Raw genomic sequence first — 20,519 nt, 5'->3', positions numbered from 1 at the left:
CCATGACTGGCAGCGGGTGAGTGTGCCTGATCAGTGTTGCAGAATACTACATTTTCAGGTTCTGGAATAGAGCCTCAAGTTAAATTACTTCAATACTGCTTGAATAAAAGTAACATTATTTACATTATAATTTCAGGTTTCAATTTCTTTACAGAAGCTTGTGCGCGTGCTAAGGAGAAAATGACTGCCTACACCGAGCAGACAAACAACAACAATGGTGAAACCGCTTTCACAAGGCTAGTTTTGAGTCAAAAGTATAATTAGATAAATGTGTGTTATCTACAGCAGTGTTTGATTTTCGACGTTTTAAAATAATTTCTGTCACGAATTTGTCTCCACACGACCGAATTGTAATGGCGCTCCTCGCAAACATTATAAAAAGACAATTTTTTTATATATATACTTTCAAAATATAAATGTGCAATAAAGTAAAATAAATAAATAACTAAAAATAATAATGACAATACTTATCTTTTATCGATACGAAAACGCGTTCGAGCAGCTCGAGCGACCGTCGTTATTTTATTTATTTATTATTATTATTATTATTATTATTATTTTTTTTTTTTGTGGTTACTTAGTGATTGAAAACTAAATGTAGGCTATATATACTGATATGGGGGGAAAAAATCATATGCCTACTTTTAAGACCCCTCTTTTTCCTTTCTGACCCTCACATGCTGTGTCATGTGGATAAATATGACTGCGCGGTTTGTACTCTTTATTTATAGCCGGACACTTCACCATTACGCATAACGACCATTTGACATTGAATAGTCGCACATTTAGTTTTTGAATGTCTCACTTTGCTTAATATAAAATAGCCTAGGTGATGACAGAGACGGCAACCATTTGAACGAAGACCATCGTGTTCCCCATCGAATCATTACATAAGGTGGATATCAGTGTGCTTTCATTATGGGAATAAGGGGAGGGGTTACAGCATTCCACAACAAATGCAGCTTTAAAAGACATTTGGCATATCTCAGATCTCTGACAGCACCATCAATTCACTTATTTATGGCATTTGTTTAGAGGAAGAGCTCATGTGAAGGGGCGGTGTTCAAGACTATATAAACCTCCTCCTAACATGAGGAGCAACAGTTTTCCTGCTTTCTTTTCCCAGAGTTGCGCAAGACAGACTCTCATTATAATAACCGAGCAGTCATACACTCTGAAGCATTATTAGTCTATTTGGTGGTTGTTTTTCCTCATTCATCCTAAAAGAATGGACTTCGACTTGCCTCCTTCACTCCCGGTGAGTGGTATCCCATGGGACAGGGTTCTCCCGCCGCTGTTCCCCCGTTTGAATGGGACGATTGGACCTTACTCATGGACCCCGACTGAATTTTTAATCCCGGTTTCCGAACACACGGGAGCAGCACAGGTAATCATGTTTCTTATAAAAATTCACCACGGTAACCGTTTCTGCAATAGTTAAATCTGAAGTTGTTATTGTCACACACAACTGTCATAAAAACACACAAAAAAAATAATATTTTATTAAATAATAAAAATGAATACATTGAAATGCGTTTTACAGTAACTAGATAAATTAATATACATTTACAAAACAACATTATGTTGACAGATATACTACTTTTTGATAAATTGCTCTCTGTAAGCATTTAAAGTAAACAATTAGGCTATTTATATAATTTATTTTAAGAATTTAAATAATTAGTAACAGAAGGAGAAGTGGTAATAATATAAAGCTATAAAGTCTATAAAAAATAAGTATGTTTTGTTACAAGAAATTCCAAAATTTGCATGAAAAATAAATAAATTTTCTCTGCAATGTTAAAAATGTATTAGCAATTAATTAAATTCACTTTCTCCTCAGGTTACCTGTGATCACAACGGATTTACTGTGCAAGTTGATGTGAAACACTTCACCCCCGAGGAGCTGCTGGTTAAAGTGATTGGAGATTATGTTGTGGTTGAGGGAAAACATGAACAAAAAAAGGTGAGATACCTAGCAAGTTCTTTTTTCCCCCCTCCTTTGTAACACTGACTTATTAAAATGCATTAGGGATTATCAGATGTTACCCCAGCAATAAAACACTTTGTACTAGACATCTGAGACATGACTTTTAAGAGCATGAAAGGTGATATACGTGTTCGTTCAATCCTAGGATGGTTCAGGACTGGTGACACGTCAGTTTAACCGGCGATACCGGATCCCAAATGGAGTGGACATCATGGCACTGGAATCAGCCATGTCACCGGAAGGAATGCTAGTAATCTCAGCACCTCTGACACAAGGAGACAATTCCAGACTGTTAAGTCACACCGGACCATGACGGACCACACACACACACACACACACACACACACACAGTTTCATGTTTGGATTCTTTGCTCTCTTAACACGTTAATGCAAGGCACTTAAAGCGCTCATCTTCTCAGTTTCTCACATAATGCAATAGTAAAGACCAAAACAGACTCCTCTCACTCCCTCTTGTGGCGGTGGACTACTCAAATCAACAGCATTAAATATTTGATTCCAAGCCAAAAAGAAGATTGTATCACATTTTCTGTGCACTTGCTGTCGGTTTAGCGCACAGCCTGCAAGTGTCCGCACATTAACAGGATCCCCTGATCCAAAGCTCATACACCGTCAAACATACAAACCCATTGAATCACATATCACACTCCCTCTCTAACAAGATTGCACAGACTATTCAGTTAATGTTGATAGGCTATGTTGGGATTGTACATATTTTTAAATTGAAATAATTGTTATTTTGTTCATCTAATATTTGTGTGATGTACAGTTTGAATATCAATAAATATAATATAATACACTTGATTATTTGCAAAGGTCTTTATTTAGAAATACATTCAAACATTTTTGAATCCACAACATAAAACAGCATAAATAAATAGCAGCAAAAATAAACATGATAATGTGTTTGACATATGTTGCATCTTTGGCGTATTAAATGTGTGCCTCAGAGCTGCTGGAGCCTCATGTCAACCTCGCTGGAAAATAAAACAAAAATTGATCAAGTCACAGAAATTCACAAATTGTGGACAAATTATGTCTAACCGGAGTTGGGGAAAGTTACTCTTAAAAGTAATGCATTACAATATAGCACTATTCCCTAAAACAGTAGCTAGTTGCGTTTCTTAGTTATGGAAATTAATGCGATACATTACTTTTACGTTACATTTTCTCAGCTGTGCTTGCTTGTTTGTTTTTAATAAAAAAAAAAAAAAAAAAGATCTATTTTTGGCAAATGTAAAGGCCGTTTCACACCAAAGGCCCTATTTTAATGATCTAAGCGCATGGTCTTAATAGTGTATTATATTATATTATTAAAGTGCACAGGGCAAGTGCACGTAGGGCATGTCCAAATCCTCTTTTGCTGGTTTAACGATGGGAAAAATGGTCGGCGAGTCCGGCGCATGGTCTACAATGGTTGTCCCTAGTCTCTTGATTAGTAATGGGTGTGTTTTGGGTGTAAAGTGCAATAAATCTATCAGAGTTAAGGGGAATCTCCCATTCCCTTTAAAAGCCAGTTGCACTCGTACCATGGCCGATTCGCTATTTACATAGATTTAGACCAGGTTTCAGTTGATATAGCAACGTGCCAACAATGTGCCTGAAAAACACTTCGTTTTCAGACCAGCACGCCCATGGGCGCACAAATGGGCGCAAATGCATTTGCGTCACGCCTGGCGCCGCATTGTGTCAGGTGTATGATAGGGCCCCAAAAGTGAAATGAATAAGCTTCAGGCTGGAGGAAATGCAAATTCAGTAACAGAGGGCGCAGCTTGCGTGCAACCATTATGAATTGCAGAAGAATAGGAAAAGAAAGTAAAAGAAACACAAATGTGTACCTGAAGTAATTTTCGCTTATTAGTTTGGTTGAATAGTTCATTGAAGGTCAGCAGCAAAGACATTGGTTAGTAAAGTGAGATTAAATACATAAAGCACATTTGTGTAATTTAAAGGTGGTAATTTGAACACCGACTGTAATCGCAGACTGAAAGCAACTGACTGGACGCGTTTGAGCGCAATCAGTCATAAGTATCAATTTACATTCATAATCGGCCTTAAAAGTTAGCCGCGCACACACTAGTGGATCTTATGTCGGACTCACCTCGTAATCTGCATTGTTACTCCTGTCTCCTGACAAAAACATTGCATGCGGCGCATGTAGTGTTGAAAGTTACTAGAGCGCGCAGCCGCGCGTTTACAAGGAACGTATGGCAGTGATTAACAGAGGACCAATAGCGCATGTCTCTCAAATGGCTGTACAAGAGAGGGCCAATCGTTTACGCGATGAACGCGTAAACGCTTGGCTGATGTTTTTAAGGCCTTTCAGTGCACCTAATAAATAGTCTTTTATCCCTTAATAAAGACAGTTTCAAGTAATATTGCAAAAATGTATAAACAAAACATCCTCTTTACCACCTTTAACATATGGAGAGCTGTCGTTGGTGCAGGGAAAACAAAGTAACTTGCGTTACTTATTTAAAAAACTAAACTGTTTTTGTAAATGTAAAAGTAATGCATTACTTTACTAGTTACTTGAAAAAGTAATCTGTTTACATAATTAACTTTTACATAAATTAACATAAATAACTTTTAACGTGCTACCCCCAACACTGTGTCTAACAGATAAAGTGTAGATATTCTCACCCAAGTTTTTCCTTCACCCATTTCCTCTGCTGTCTGAGGACTTGCAACAAAGGATCGTCTTCAAACTCCTGCCCATCTGAGTCTGTTATGTAAAATATGTGATATCAGGAAAGAGTGAAAAAAACTTGTTTCTCTAGTTATAATACACATATACACTTCAATAGTTTCTAGGTCAGTACAATTTTTTTAAAGATGACATGACAGTAAGGACTGTTTCATTGTTACAAATATAAATGCTGTTCTTTTAAACATTTTTATTCATCAAAGAATCATGGAAAAAAAAAAGAACATCACGGTTTCCACATATATAAATAAATATAAAAATATTAAGCAGCAGAAACTTGTTTTCAACAGTGATAATAGAATTATAATAGAATGTTTCTCGAGCATCAAATCAACACTGCAGACTGGAGTGACGATGTTAGCAATTCAGCTTAGCCATCACAGGAATTTAATTAAATTATAAAATATATTAAAATAGAAAACAGATATTTTACATTATTACTGTTTTATTGTATTTCTGGACGCGTAAATGCAGCACTTGATCAGTCATAAGTATCAATTTACATTCATAATCGGCCTTACAATCGTTAAGTGTGTGCGCGGCTTTAGAGTAAAATATAGTTTGTTTGTTAGTAAAATAGGTTTTTTTTTTTTTTACATATTTAAAATAAAACAAACAATTTGAAAAAAAAAAAAAGACCTTCTAAATTGTACAATATTTTGTTATTTTCTGACATAAACAATGTACTATCATTCGTATAAGTTCAATCTACATTGCATTCTGTTCTAAGCACACTCTGAAGGGTCAGTCATGCTATTTATAACAGGTTCAGGCTAAAACACTCAACCCTTACTTGACCTGTTAAATACACGTTTTCATACAGTTTTACAGCTAGTGCATGAGGTCGTCCTACCTTCTGCGTCCTTCATGAGTTGATCTATGACCTCCAAAGGTTGCTGCGCACCAGAACAAGAGGCAACAGGGGATTGTGGGGGTGGAGGTGGGGTATATGTTGGGGAATCTGAAGAATTTTGGAGTTTGGGAATCTGTCTCGGCAAAAAGCACCTCAGAGACAACCTGTCAATGTCAAGGACAGTGTATTACAATTTGTTAGACTGTTTCACAAGAAAATAAGTGATAATCTACAGTTACGCCTGAATGCATCGATTTACGGCGAAAACATAACCTCTGACGCAATGCATGACGCAGGATGTAGGAGTACTGTAAGCTTAGACACCTCTCATGGTTCAAACAAATAGGGCTGGGCAACAAACTCAAGCTCCATTTTTTTCTCTTTAAAAATTCTCATTTTAGACTTCTAATTTGTGACCGGTGTTTTGATTTTCTCTATCTTCTGTGCTTTCATGTTCGTCATTGCGTCATGCGTCGACTCTTCCGCAGCAAATCGATGAGTATGGCTGTCTGCCTAACGCCAGTTATTATAGTTAATAAAGTTTTAAATATGGATATTTTTCTTACAAAACTCATCGCTTCACTTCAGAAGGCCTTTATTAACCCCCTGGAGATGTATGGATTATATTCATGATGGATGGATGCACGTTTTTGGGCTTCAAAATCTCACTTCCCCTTCACTACCATTATAAAGCTTGGAAAAGCGAGAATATTATTTAATAAATCTCCTATTGTGTTCGTTTGAAAGAAGATATATATGTCATATATACCTAGGATGGCTTGAGGGTGAGTAAATCATGGGATCATTTTCATTTTTGGGTGAACCATTCCTTTAATTCAAAATGAACATTTAACCCTTTTGCATTCACTCAATCGCTTACAAACTAAAAGATCATGTCTCAACAACTTCAAAAACTTGTAATGCATCACAAAAAAAGCACACAAACCTGCCCCAAAGCATTGTGTATAGGTGAGGGTGGTGGTGCTCGATTTCCAGACGGTCCTCCTCGTGTCGAACTTTGACCCTCTTCCTGCCACCTGCTTTTTACAATCGGCTCCTCTGGTTTGCGATTGACTCCTTCATGACCCCTAGAATTTCTGACCCTCACTGGAATGCTGCCTCGCTCGCCTTCATGTCTAGAAATGCAAGAAAATCATTTGCACAAGTTTAATATTAAACATTAATATTACAATTACTTGGTCACAGTCTGTTTAGGACAATTATGTAAAACATCTAAAATACCTTTCAGATTTCTTCTTTCGGCTTAAAGGTGCCATCTTCTTCTCACGTCTCTCGTTTTCAGTCTGTCTTTTGACTACAGTGACTTCCTTCTCCTGAATTGCCGGCCACCGGTCCTCTGTGCTATCAGAAGTCTGTGGAGATGGAGAAGAGGACCTCTGCATTCTGCTGTGCTTTTCTGTGGTTTCTGGGATGCCGACGTGTGTTCTGATTTGCTTGTGATGTTGTGGTTGGACAGAAGAGGTTTCCAGATTCTTTTTGACAGTCTTCCTGGAGCGCTGGGGAAGGGGTTTGGGTTGGATATCGGGGTCTGGTTGCTCCCGGGTGACATCAGGCTGGAGTCTGGAGATGCTAGGGCTTGAAATAGGAAGAGCAGACTCAGGGACTGGAGGATCGAGGCTAGCGAAGGTGACCGGAGTGAATGAGAGATTAGCTCTCTGATGAGGTGTGCTGTTTAAAGTGCTACGTTGTGCCTTTTAAAAGGAAACAGAAGAAAAATGTATTTGTTAAAAATGTTTTCAAATCTGCATAAAGTAAATGTGAAAACCTGAAACTGATGGGTTCCATTTAGGAACAAAAACAATGTTAAATAAATGCAGTTTATTTAAACTTTAAAACAATTCCCATGTGTTATTGTTTATACGTCAAGGCAGTGCATCAAATGAAATGTTATTATTATGGCACACATTTATCTGGTGGATGTAATTTAAGAAAATGTTTAAAACATTACAAATTAATGTGTCATATCATACACAAATATTTCCCAAAAATATTAATATGTTTAAATATCACTTTTATGTTAATTATATTATATTCTATTCCATTCAAAAGATTTGTTTTAATACTTTTATTCAGCATGGACACATTAAATTGATCAAAAGTGACAGAAAATATATTTATAATGTTACAAAATATTTATATTTCAAATAAATGTTGTTCTTTTCTATTCCTCAAAGATTCCTGAAAAAAAAAAATGTAGCAGTTTCCACAATAATATAAGCAGCAAAACTGTTTTCAACACTGAAAATAAAAAAATATGTTTCTTGAGCAGCAAATCAGCATATTAGAATGATTTCTGAAGGATCATGTGACACTGAAGACTGGAGTAATGATGCTGAAAATACAGCTTTGATCAAATGTATTTTAAATGGTATATTATATTAGGTGCAATCTTGAATTATTATATTATATTATATTATATTATATTATATTATATTATATTATATTATATTATATTATATTATATTATATTATATTATATTATATTATATTATCTGGCAAAGAACCGCAATATCCAAAAATGTTTTTAAACATTTGACTTTTGGGTACATATTACATATTATACATACACAAGAAGTAACTCTGATGTGCACTGAGGCATTAGTTCACCTGGTTTGTTCCTACAGTGTGTGACAGAGGTCTATGGAGAACAGAATTGTGGGAAGGGGCCTCCTGAAGCCATTGTCTGGCCTGTTCCATCTTCCTCCTCAGACGCCACTGAAACAGGATGTCATCTTCGCGACGGACACCTGACCCCTCAGAACCAACTGCTGGAGGAAAAAACATTCCCTCACGCAAACTTGGCTCTAAAACCCCTTAAAGAGAGAGAAACAAACAAACAAACAAAGAGCTCTAAAGCACTTTTATTACACTAATATAAATACCTAGCAGGCCAAAAAGGCAATTATACCCTTTTTCTGTTTGTTTTTAGTTAACTGAGCAAGTCTGCAAAACCACTTCTTCTTTTTTTCTGCATTTGTGGTAAGAGGTGCATTTTAATCTGATAAGGATGTGTTTTTGAAATCATCAACACACAGATGTTCTGAAAAAGATAAATAGGATGTGGCATGTCACATAACATACACTAAATATGTTGATGTTTTTTGTGCGTTACAACTGTTACTTACTATTGGTTGAGCCCATTAAGGTGGACACGACAGGTCTTCGGACCGGCTCGTCAGTGCTTACGGGGGAGGAGAAATCAGAGCAGCCCAGACCCTCAGAGCTGATGGGCACGGAGCCAATGCTGAAGGAATGCTCACTGAAAACACATGGATTAAATGTCATGTAAACTATTCAAAGCTAATTACTCTGAAGTGAAATCCCAAGGTGGAATAATGCAACAACCAATATACAGTACTTCATTGCTGTGAGGTTAAAGAAAATTCATCAACCAATCAGAATCAGGAATTCAACCATGATATGGAGTGAATGAAATTCCTTGTAGTATTAATTCTTAGTTAAGACTTTTAACTTTTTAATAAAGCAACATGAAAGACCATCTTGTTACTAAAAACACTATAACATTATAAAATGTCTTTATTGTCAATTTCACAGCTGCTTTTTAGATGAATTTAACTTATTTCATATTGATGAACTTTATACAGTTACTGAACAGAACTAAAACAACACTGAACAGATCTCAGCTAAACAAATCAACGATGACACTATTTTTTCTTTTCAGAGCTGCTTTACAGCAGAATTAAACTCTGTTTGCATTACTGAATCATTATTTTCCTGTTTATCACTGTAAATATGCTTTGAAACTATCTGTATTGTATAAAGCGCTACATAAATAAAGGTGACTTGACTTTTGATCAATTTATTGTGTGCTTGCTGAATATAGGTAATAAAACTCACTTGATTGTGAAACTCCTGTATAGACTTTCACACTTGAACATTCAGTACTGACATTGGCAGGAAACTAAACATGTTGGTGGTTATTTATCACTTGCAAAATGACATTTCCCCTCTTGAGTGAGTGTGTGTTTACAGTATGTGTGGTGAGGGGCTCACCTCCTCTGCAGTAAACTGTTGGCCCGTTCCTGTAGCTGCAGTATCTCTGGTTCTGCTTGGTCACACTGCGATGATTCAGATAATGACTGGTAGAAAATTTGTTTTGGAGATTACAGGAATAAATAACATTTCAAAATATATAATAATATTTTAATTTTAATAATAATAATAATATATATATATATATATATATATATATATATATATATATATATACACACACACACACACACACACACCACCATACAAAAGTTTGGGATCAGTAATATTTTTAAAGGGTTAGTTCACCCAAAAATGAAAATTTTGTCATTAATTACTCACCCTCATGCCGTTCTACACCTGTAAGACCTTTGTTAATCTTCGGAACACAAATTAAGATATTTTAGTTGAAATCCGATGGCTCAGTGAGGCCTGCATAGACAGCAATGACATTTCCTCTCTCAAGATCCATAAAGGTACTAAAAACATATTTAAATCAGTTCATGTGAGTACAGTGGTTCAATATTAATATTATAAAGCGACGAGAATATTTTTGGTGCGCCAAAAAAAAAAAAAAAAAAAGGACTTATATAGTGATGGCCGATTTCAAAACACTGCTTCAGGAAGCTTCAGGAAGCTTCGGAGCATTATGAATTAGCGTTATGAATCAGCTGTTCAGAGCGCCAAAGTCACATGATTTCAGCAGTTTGGCAGTTTGACACGCGATCCGAATCATGATTCGATACGCTGATTCATTTATGCTCCGATGCTTCCTGAAGCAGTGTTTTGAAATCGGCCATCCCTAAATAAGTTGTTATTTAGTTTTTTTTTTGGTGCACCAAAAATATTCTCTGCGCTTTATAATATTAATATTGAACCACTGTACTCACATGAACTGATTTAAATATGTTTTTAGTACCTTTATGGATCTTGAGAGAGGAAGTGTCATTGCTGGCTATGCAGGCCTCACGGAGCCATCAGGATTTCAACAAAAATATCTTAATTTCCAAAAATTAATGAAGGTCTTACGGGTGTGGAATGACATGAGGGTAAGTAATATATATATATATATATATATTTTTTTTTTTTTTCATTTTTGGGTGAACTAACCCTTTAAAAAGTATCTTATGCTCACCAAGGCTGCATTTATTTGAAATTTTATATCCAAAATACAGTATAACATTATTTAATATTGTGACATATTACAATTTAAAATAACTTCATATTTTAATATATTTTAAAATGTAAATCAGATCATTCCTGAAGGATTAAGATAATGTCTTGAAAGAAATGTGGTGGAAATCTATTAGATTATCAACAATTCTAATAATGTCACCAGTAATAACAGTCACTATATGTCAGTGCTTTATGACCAGGTACTGACATTTAGGGACAGCCTGGGATATTTTCCATCAGGCATGCTGAGGACAAGACCATGAGTGCCATCCTGCAACTCAAAACAGGGAATCTGTGCCAAGGGTTGCATAACAACTCTCTGCTGTGGGGAATTTATAAATACATAACGTTTGATGCTGAACAGACACTGCTTTATATTAAGTGGTTTGATTATGTCTAAGTGAGTTCTTCTTCCTTTAATGCTGAGGCATTCTAGAGCCGTTTACATTATTGCAACATGAAAGACAGGAAGTTCAACAAACCATTACAATCCTGTCCTGTGTATATATACACATACACACACCTACAAAGTACTGTTTAAATGTTTTGGGTCTGTAAAATTTTTAATGTGTTTGAAAGATGTATCTTATGCTCACCAAGGCTGTATTTATTTGATTAAAAATACAGTAAAAACAGTATGACATATCATTACAATTTAAAATAACTGTTCAAAAAGAACAGCATTTATTTGAAATAAAAATCTTTTGTAACATTTTAAATGTCTTCACTGTCACTTTTGATCAATTTAATGCATCTTTTGCTGATTTTCCAGCTACCACCACTAGATGGCAACAATCATCCACCATACTGCATAACTCTGGCAACATGAGACAAAATATCTAGCATTCCTCTCATTTACTTTATAAACACAATTCAAATGCAACTGCATCATATATAAGACCTACATCAATATAAGCAATATAACAAACTGAAAATTATTTGGTGTTCTCTTTAACATATGGCCAAAATGACTTCAGCTCTTTCAGGCAAATCAGTTGGTCAAATTTATGCAAAACGTACCAGCATACTGAGGTCAAGCATGTGTCTAGCTGAAGACAGTGTGGTTTCATCATGCAGTGGCTGTGAGACTGGGCTCTGGAAGCTGGCAGGGTCATCGTTCAGGAGATCTAAACACAGGATATACACACACGAAAAAGACTAAGTACAAAGGAAAAGTGTGATCTGAAATTCTTTATATTATCAACCCAAACTAAAAATGACAGATGTATTATTAAAAGTAGTACATTCATGACTCAGTGAACTGGGTCAACACACCTCTGATATGATTCTCTGATGTTTGTGTTGGTGTTGAAGTGGATGGAGGGGATGTGGACATCCACCAAAACGGCTGATCATCTCTTCCCTCAGTTGCCTGAAGCCGTCTTTCCTCTCGACTCTGAGGCTTTCCAAAACGGAAGCGTTCAATATACCTTGAAGGGTTTAATTGCAAGAAGGATGTCATATAATGAACAAGCAACAATACATTCTTTCATTGTAAACATAAAGGCTGCATTAAGGTATATAATTTTTTATTAATTCATGCAATCAAATTGAAAGCTAGCACCATGCTCTGTGTTTGAGCTACAGGAACACTTCTGTGGCAGGAAAGGCTCTTGCTGTATGGTACATGCCCACTACCCACTGTGATGCCATATACATCTGTAATCATTTCATCAAGTCTGTTAATGGTCCTTATCAGTACAGCAAATCAATCTATTAATGTAGTATCAGGGTTTGCTGTCTGGAATAAAACCAACAATCTGTCAGCAACACTGAGAAGACATACCAAGATCAAGACTCGGCTTGTCCCAGTGCATTAACAGCTCAAACATGGGTAAGAAATGAATATGGGTATTATTCATGTTTTTTTTAAACACCTCTCAGAATGTAGTAAATGTACAAAATATATTTAAAAATATAACCTATAACTGCTGGAGTGACAGCATCGTAATGTTAGACTGAATTGCATTTGGTCTTCTTTATTCAATCTGTTTGCTTTCTGTATTGCATCTAAAGGCCCATTCACACCAATAGACGTCAACAGCCACTTCGTCAGGGTTTTGTCAGGATCAGTGTGTTACCCGTCAGAGACTGTTGGCGTCTGTCAAAGCTTGTTTTCGCCGTCTGAACACGCTGAATTGGATTTAGAATGTTTGATAAGTGAGGTGCTGTAATCTGGTGACTGTCGCCGTTGGTCTGCGTCTGTCAGTGCAGTGTGAATTGGTCTTTTTCCACAATTACACTGTATAAACATTAAAGGGATAGTCCACCCTAAAATGAAATGAAGTCATTATTTACTCACCCTGGTTTTGTTTAATGCTGTATGCCCCTCTTTCTTTTTCAGACCACAAAAGGAGAATTTAAAAAAAAATGTCCAACTTGTGCTCATCCATATAAAGGCAGTAAATAGCGACCAGTATCAAGCTTTAATATGGACGAGCATGAAAGGTTTTTTTTTTTTTTTTTTTTTTTTAATTCTCCATTTGTGATCCGAAAAAGAAAAAGGGCATTGGACATCAGAATAACACCAGGGTGAGTGAATAATGACTACAATTTTCATTTTATGGTGAACTATAAAAGTCTTGAGTTTAGTCCTGCTAATAAGTGCATTTTTCAATATTTAGCTTGTTTTTAAAACTCAGTCAGTTAGCCAATTTTGTGACATTGCTTTGATTCACAATTCACTCATTTTTCACAATTTGTTATATCTTCTCACTAAAAATTAAGTGATGAAGTGACTGATTTCCACAGTAATGGCCACATAAAGTGTGAGGACAATGCCAAAAATGTTTTGCCAAGACAAAATATTTCTTTAAAGATGAAATCAAACAGCAGAAATAATGTGAGGTCCTGTAGTTTAATATCCTTCTGGCAGTTTATGGAAAAGAAAGTTTTGGGGTTTTTTTGTTTTTGTTTTTTGCTTTTCCTGTTGATGCGTTTCAATTGTTTAATTGATCAAGATTTGAAAACAACAACAACAACAAAAAGTTTTATTTTAGGTTTTTATATCCAAAATTTTAGGAAAATGTGATTTTGGTGTTTGGTACCGCATGGAAAAATTATGTTGCACATGAAACATCACAATGTTAAGATGATGCGAAACAGACCCAGAAGCAGCCCTCACTTGTCTTCTCTCTTTTTTCTTTGTGTAGAAAACACAAGTTTTGGACCTGAAAACTTGACCGGAGGCACAACAAACAATACCACTATGCAGCCTATGGAGTGCTTTGCGATCTTTTTAATATGCATTTTCATTGCTACCTTCATTGTTGGTTTCATTGGAAATGGGCTTGTCATATTTCTGACTGGCTGCAGAATGAAGACGACAGTCAACTCTATTTGGTTTCTCAACTTGGCGATTGCAGACTTCATCTTCATATTATCCATGATGATATTACCTTTTATTGTCAACTTTTCATCCTTAATGTACGTTATCTCCATGGTGATATCACTGAACCAGTTTGCTAGCATTTATTTTCTTGTAGTGATCAGTCTGGACCGATGTCTGTGCACAACAATGGTTGTTTGGGCTCAAAATAACCGAACTGTACTGAGAGCCAGGATCATCTGCGTGATTGTGTGGGTTTTATCCATCAGCTGCAGCATCCCTTTCTTCGTGAATGAGTTTCCTACTACATTTCTGGTCACATATGAATTTTTTGTAGGCTTTCTCATCCCCTTCCTGATCATTGCATCTTCACACATTGCTGTTGGAGTACGAATCAAACGCCTCAGAATAGGGAAGCAGCACAGGTCGTACCGGGTCATTATCGCTATCATCCTGACTTTTTTCATATGTTGCTTTCCATACCATGTTTGCATTTTTTTTGTAATAAAAATGGATAACTGGGGTGCCAGTGATGAAGTATTTCTGACAGCATTTGTGTTCAGTCACTATCTGGTTTTTCTAAACAGCTGTCTGAACCCCATTCTCTATGTGTTCATGTGTGATGAATATAAGAAGAAGCTGAAACAGTCTCTGCTGCTGGTGTTGGAGACAGCGTTTTCTGAAGAACATCTGATCTTTAAAGGAAGGCAGATACAAAAGGACGAGCAGAACACAAAAAACACCTTTGAATTGTTAGATATGTAGAAAAACTAAATGATTGTGACCACCATAACTATCAGTTTCAGTTCTGTGCCTCAGTTTTCTCTTGTTTCTGTTAGTCTTTGTAGGTTACAAACTGTTTGATTACGTGGTCACATGGTGTTTCATGTTTCTTTGATTGGTTTGTTTTGTCTATTTCAGCCCTGTTTTTCTTTCAGTTCATTGTAAGTTCTGCTTCACTTTGTTCAAGTTTGTTATTCTCTGTTTCTTTTGTTAATAAAATACAGACTGCTGCATTTAGATCTGTTTCTCCTCATTGCAACCAAATTGTGACAATTGACCTTTTTCACAGACTGTGATGACGTTTTAACGGTCATCAGCATTGTAAATCCTGCAAAGTTTTTTTTATATTTTCTTTTTTTTTTTTTATTATGTATAATATGTATAACTCTATACTTTGTATTATATTACCTTTGCATCAAATTACAAAAAAAAAAAAAAAAAAAAAAATAGTTAATGCTGCACTGAGAATACAATGACTGTGGAAGTGACAGTAAAATCGACATCTTTCTCTCTTCTGTTGTCAGTCTCTCTATATTTTTTTCCTCTTTTTGAAAGTTGTGAAAACGTGTGGCAGTTTTCTTTTGCTATTTGAGCAAATGCGAACACAAATATATTTAATGAAGCCTCTCATTCATCGCTATAGAAGTTTATCCAACTATGACGACTGAGAAACCCCGGAAATGTGAAAAGGGTCAATGCTATTTAGATTTTTATACAAAAACATTCATTAATATGTGTAATTTGTGCATATGTAATATAAAAACAAACGAGACTGCTGCAAAATTCATAGAAAGTTACATTCAGCCAATGTTGGGAGAGGAATTTTTATTTATTTATTTATTTTATTTTTTTTGCATATCAACATGCATATCCATTATTTGAGGCCTAACATAATATTTATTTTTAGGCCTAACATCACATTAGTAAGGCCGTTGTATGCAGAGCGGTAAGGAAAGTATGCCTCTTTCTGAGAATTTCAGATGAGTTTCTCAGGATTGCAGGTCAGTGGTGTAGAAATCGGTTTAAATGAGGCTAATCTAATAAATGATGTTTAGTTAAAGGTGCTGTATGCGATTTCTCAGATTCGTTGTTGAACACTGTTGATATTTGAAATCAACCCAAACAAACCCACCCCTTTAAACTCAAACTCCAATCCTAACCACCCTTCTCCGAGTCAGTCTCGAACCCTGGCACGATCGCCGCTGGCTTGTGAGCCGAATGATGATGCTAAACACCTCATTCTCTAGCGGTTTTCAGTATGTAGTGGTTTAACTGCACAACTCTATCTGGCCGCTGTCACACACGCAATGTGATAGTGGGTGTCTGTTTATCACAGCTGATGCACAAAAAATGCTTCACGAACGAGGTTGAACGAATGACAAGGAAGCACAAAAAATGAATGTACAGTACACAAGAGTAAATACAAACGAGAATGCGTTGTTAGTCGCAAACAGCACAGCAGCTCCAGATAATCAATGACACCCAGCGTAAGCGTTACTCACATGTGGAGCAGAATCAAAGCAGCCTCTGCGTCTGTTTTCAGGCCTTCACGTTTAGCTCTCTCCAGCGCTGGAAAGCTTTTCTAATATAAATGCGGGTCCTAAAGCGCTTTCCCAGTCATAAACCTTCAGTGATATTATTTTGAGCTCTTTTTTGTATTGTGCCCCATCTCTCATTCTCGTTTTTTTTTCCATTCTTATTTTCAAATCTCTTTCTTGCTCAGGTTCAGATTTCAAATGCATGGTTTACTGCATAGAAAATGGTGTGAAATTACCTTATTTTTGACAACAAAGTCCAGTTCTAGATGTAAAAAACTCATTCATTTTCTTGATAGAGAAACTGTTTTTTAATAATGTTTAAACAGACTTAACATGACCAAGATTTTTTAAATGTTTTTTTAAAAAAAAAGAAGTCTCGTATGCTCACCAAGGCTATATTTATTTAATCAAAAATACAGTAAAATCAGTAATAATGTTAAATATTATTACAATTTAAAATAGATGTTTTCTATTGTAATATATTCCTGTGATCAAAGCTGAATTTTCAGCATCATTACTTCAGTCTTCAGTGTCACATGATCCTTCTGAAATCATTCTAATATGATGATTTTCTGCTCAAGAAACATTTACTATTATTATAAAACGGTTGTGCTGCTTCATATTTTTGTGGGAAGCTTGATACATTTTTTCATTATAAATGTCTTTAATGCCACTTTCAAGTTTAATGTATCCCTGCTGAATAAAACAATTTCTGAAGTAAAAAAAAAAACAAAAAAACAAAAAAAACTTTTGAATGGGTGTGTATATTGGACATTTTGGCAATAATTATATAGAGTATTTTATACTCCAATCAATTCTAGTCATTAGTTGTATATTATTGTTGCTTCCTGGGATTGGTAGTTCAGATCAGCCTCATAAAAGTATATATACAGATTTGTTTTCTGATTTTCAAATATTATTTTGCTTCAAATCAAAGTTTTATTTATAATCAAAGAGAGATTTCTCTTACTTTGCAAGAACTGTGGGTTCCTTTGCCCCCGTTGTCACTGGTGAAACCATGTTTCTCATGGCTTGCATCTGAGCTTCAGAGCAAGGAGAAGCGTTAGTGTTGTCTGTGGAGCAGCTCAGGTCAGTAGAAGGCCAAGACTCTGAGAAGCTCAGCTGGCGTTCAGTAGTCGAAGGAGGGCAGAGCAGGACACTACGTGATCTTTCATGAATATCCTGGTCTTCCGTCTCAATGGTGATGTCTGAGTAGGAGGATCTGGAGGACTGGGTGGCTCAGCAAACCGGACAGGACTCAAGGCCTGCAATGTGCAATGCAAAAAAGACAACATCGGCATGTGCTTTTGTAAGTTAAAGCCATTGAATATTTGCAGTATATATATATATAAGGTTTTTTTTTTTTTTGTACAAGAAGCCATCACACTCGGATATACATCAAAAGCACAAATACAAATACATAAAAAACTGACAGGTATGAAAGCGAGACTGTGAGAGATAGACTTACCATGTTTTCAATGGTACCCACTGTTAAAAGCTGTATAAAGTTTCTAGATCACTTATAATTTTCCACAGCTCATGTTGTCTGGAGGTTTTTTTTTTTTTTTGTCTACTGAAATTCCTTGGAAATATATTTTGCACTGTTTCATCCTCAGAACAATCCAAAAACACATTAAATTACATTGCAACCCACTGAAGAGATGTATGTCACAGTCTCACTTTCATTCTCATTAGAAATCAAAGATGGCGTTGCTAAGAATAAGGTCTATAGGGAAGAAAAGACTATCACAACTTCTGTTTCATGTTGACTTAAAGGTGCTCTAAGTGATGTCATGCGTTTTTAGGCCAAAACATTTTTTGTCACATACAGCAAACATCTCCTCACTATCCGCTAGCTGCCTGTCCCCTGAACACACTGTAAAAAAACGCAGTATCTGTAGTCGCCACAAGCTCCAAAAACGGCAACAAAAACTACCTGGTGCAGCCTGGACCACAAAACATAATAAACATGCTCCAGCCAATAACCGACAAAAATGATTTTAAATGCGCGTTCATGACTGTTTCAGGAAGCACGGAGGGGAGGGGGAGGAGGAGGAGGAGGGAGGGTCTAGCTAGCCTCTGTTTTGTTTGACAACACTTCGAACGTCAACAGGGAGTTACTCCACCCAGGATCGCTTAGAGCACCTTTAAAGGTACAATATGTAATAATTTTGTCCGCTAGAGGTCGCTAGAGGCCTATTCAAAACAAAGGCGTAGCTTGATGACGCCAAGTTTGAGCGCGGAATCTTGGGAGATGTGGTCTCCATCTCAACGGACAGTGCAAAAGAATAGGGATAGGACCTGGGAAGAAATCATGTTAATGGATGCGATTATTAACGTTACTGTAGTATGAAGCAGAGCAGGACTGAGTGTTGTTGGAGCTGAACGAGGCCACTGGAGCGAACACACGCCTCATGAGCAGCAGAACTTTTATTATGACACAGTCACCGGCGCCGCTTCCGCTTTTTCGGTCATGAGTATGATGTAACGCAGCTCTGTTTATCATATTAGATACATTTGAGTGTGTTGAAAATTATGTTATAACGTTACTCTGTGCGTTCGCTCAGCGGCTGCTGCGAGACACTTGTTGCACACTGCAGTAAGATAGATCGATTTTAGAATATCATATTAAATGCTGGATGGCTTGTGTTGATAAATGGCATGCAATTAATTTTAAAACATATTGTGTGATGGAGAAAATGCTGTATTACTGTTACTAAAAATAAAGCTGCATCTGATTATGCTATGTTAGCTACTTGACAAAATAGTGTTTTTCTCTGAGGCATGGTAAAGCATGGTACACACAAAAAAAATCAAGAAAATTAGATTTAAACAATAAGACTAAACATGTTGAGCTATATAACAACAATTCATTTTCCGTCTATAAATATATCAAAACAGTTGTTCCCTTGTCTATTAAAACATGTAAATATAAAGGCGTCTTTGTTGTTTCCATGGTTTCTATAAAATAAAACCGGAAACCGAGGGTAACGCGGGTATGACGCAATTGACAGGCGACTCCTCACACGTCCCGGAGCCTTGGTTAAAATTGCAATTTTCTCACGATTTACAAATAGTTGGAAACATTTGGGATATTGTAAGTACTCAAGATATATAACACTTTTGGATATTTTACTGCAAAAATATTACATATTGCACCTTTAAATGCAGTTCAGGTGACTCTTGAATATAAATCTAGTTTTCTACTTACTGAATAGTGCACAGTATATAGTGCATACTGCCTAATGCCTACTATTTAAAACACAGTATGTGAAACACAATTCACTATCCAATGATGAATGTTTCAAGAAGTAATACTCTTCCATATAGTCATTTTTTATTTTAAAATGAATTGTTTAACATTCAAAATGCACATGCTGTGTACATTATACAGATGGTAGTATGCTATTCCACGTGTTTGCCAATTGTAATCTACAAGCACTGTATCCAATGTAATGTAAATACACTTCTCTCACCAGCCTTCTTTGTTGCTTTGGGATTTTTCTGGATCTAGAGGGGCTGTAGTGGCTCCTGGACAAAGGAGGATCTGGAGGAAATGGATTCTGTCTTGTGAACACAGCTCCACCGCTAAGAGAAGTGACAAAATGTTTTACATCAACCTGATATAACGTTAATCCAGATTAATCTGAGAGTCTGACAGCATTTGACATCCAACCCACCTTGATCTCATAGTTTTCATGCAAACCTGTTCTGCTCAATAAAAACAAAGAACGCAAGTGGAGTTTCATCATACTGTAGGATTTCCATGAATATCTAAATAAAGACACAGTTTGGTGAAACTACATTATGATCCGGTGTTTATGTTGCACGAGCGTCAACTGTATCTTAACCGTCGCGTGAGTACATTACTAGGGGATTAAACGGTCATTTAGCTCCGTATTTAGTCAGATATACGCTATTTAAAATCTTAAAAACAATACATATCAGAATATAAACACAAACTCATTGCAAATTTGTTGTATGTTTGATTTTACTCAAGAAAGTATCTCCGCTTACTTTTCGAATTGTGTGGCCGTGTTGAATCCTGGGATATGTAGTCAGAAAACTATTGTTTACATTGTTGTCGAAGACAGTTGACCAACCAACCAAGT

The 20,519-nt window shown here is 36.2% G+C and overlaps 3 protein-coding genes across 3 annotated transcripts; 2 read left to right on the top strand and 1 right to left on the bottom strand.

Annotated features, from left to right (window-relative positions):
- Positions 1–1,046: 1,046 nt before the first annotated feature.
- Positions 1,047–2,812, top strand: hspb6 (heat shock protein, alpha-crystallin-related, b6). The gene is made up of 3 exons (XM_048159885.1): positions 1,047–1,387; positions 1,844–1,966; positions 2,136–2,812. The coding sequence occupies exons 1-3, from the start codon at positions 1,229–1,231 to the stop codon at positions 2,301–2,303; spliced, it is 450 nt and encodes a 149-aa protein (XP_048015842.1). The 5' UTR covers positions 1,047–1,228; the 3' UTR covers positions 2,304–2,812.
- proser3 (proline and serine rich 3) lies at positions 2,813–20,504 on the bottom strand. The gene is given in 16 exon segments (XM_048159880.1): positions 2,813–2,985; positions 4,652–4,733; positions 5,569–5,696; positions 5,698–5,732; positions 6,515–6,704; positions 6,811–7,280; positions 8,197–8,402; positions 8,715–8,848; positions 9,604–9,689; positions 11,779–11,885; positions 12,034–12,188; positions 17,378–17,600; positions 17,603–17,672; positions 19,884–19,995; positions 20,088–20,118; positions 20,425–20,504. Coding segments are annotated over 15 exon segments (2,049 nt in total). The 5' UTR covers positions 20,108–20,118; positions 20,425–20,504; the 3' UTR covers positions 2,813–2,954.
- LOC125248183 (C3a anaphylatoxin chemotactic receptor-like) lies at positions 13,633–15,749 on the top strand. Its single transcript, XM_048159881.1, has one exon. It carries the CDS (start codon positions 13,820–13,822, stop codon positions 14,849–14,851), a length of 1,032 nt encoding a protein of 343 aa, XP_048015838.1. The 5' UTR covers positions 13,633–13,819; the 3' UTR covers positions 14,852–15,749.
- Positions 20,505–20,519: the final 15 nt, after the last annotated feature.

This window comes from Megalobrama amblycephala, linkage group LG16, assembly GCF_018812025.1.
Source record: "Megalobrama amblycephala isolate DHTTF-2021 linkage group LG16, ASM1881202v1, whole genome shotgun sequence".
Lineage (NCBI taxonomy): Eukaryota > Metazoa > Chordata > Actinopteri > Cypriniformes > Xenocyprididae > Megalobrama > Megalobrama amblycephala.
This window is presented reverse-complemented; position numbering and strand designations above follow the sequence as displayed.

Bases quoted from the DNA above. Each gene is read 5' to 3' on its own strand.
- LOC125248183 (XM_048159881.1), top strand. From the start codon at position 13,820: ATGTTGCACATGAAACATCACAATGTTAAGATGATGCGAAACAGACCC.
- hspb6 (XM_048159885.1), top strand. From the start codon at position 1,229: ATGGACTTCGACTTGCCTCCTTCACTCCCGGTGAGTGGTATCCCATGG. The intron at 1,388-1,843 runs GTAATCATGTTT...CTTTCTCCTCAG, and splicing joins AACACACGGGAGCAGCACAG to GTTACCTGTGATCACAACGG. The intron at 1,967-2,135 runs GTGAGATACCTA...GTTCAATCCTAG, and splicing joins GAAAACATGAACAAAAAAAG to GATGGTTCAGGACTGGTGAC.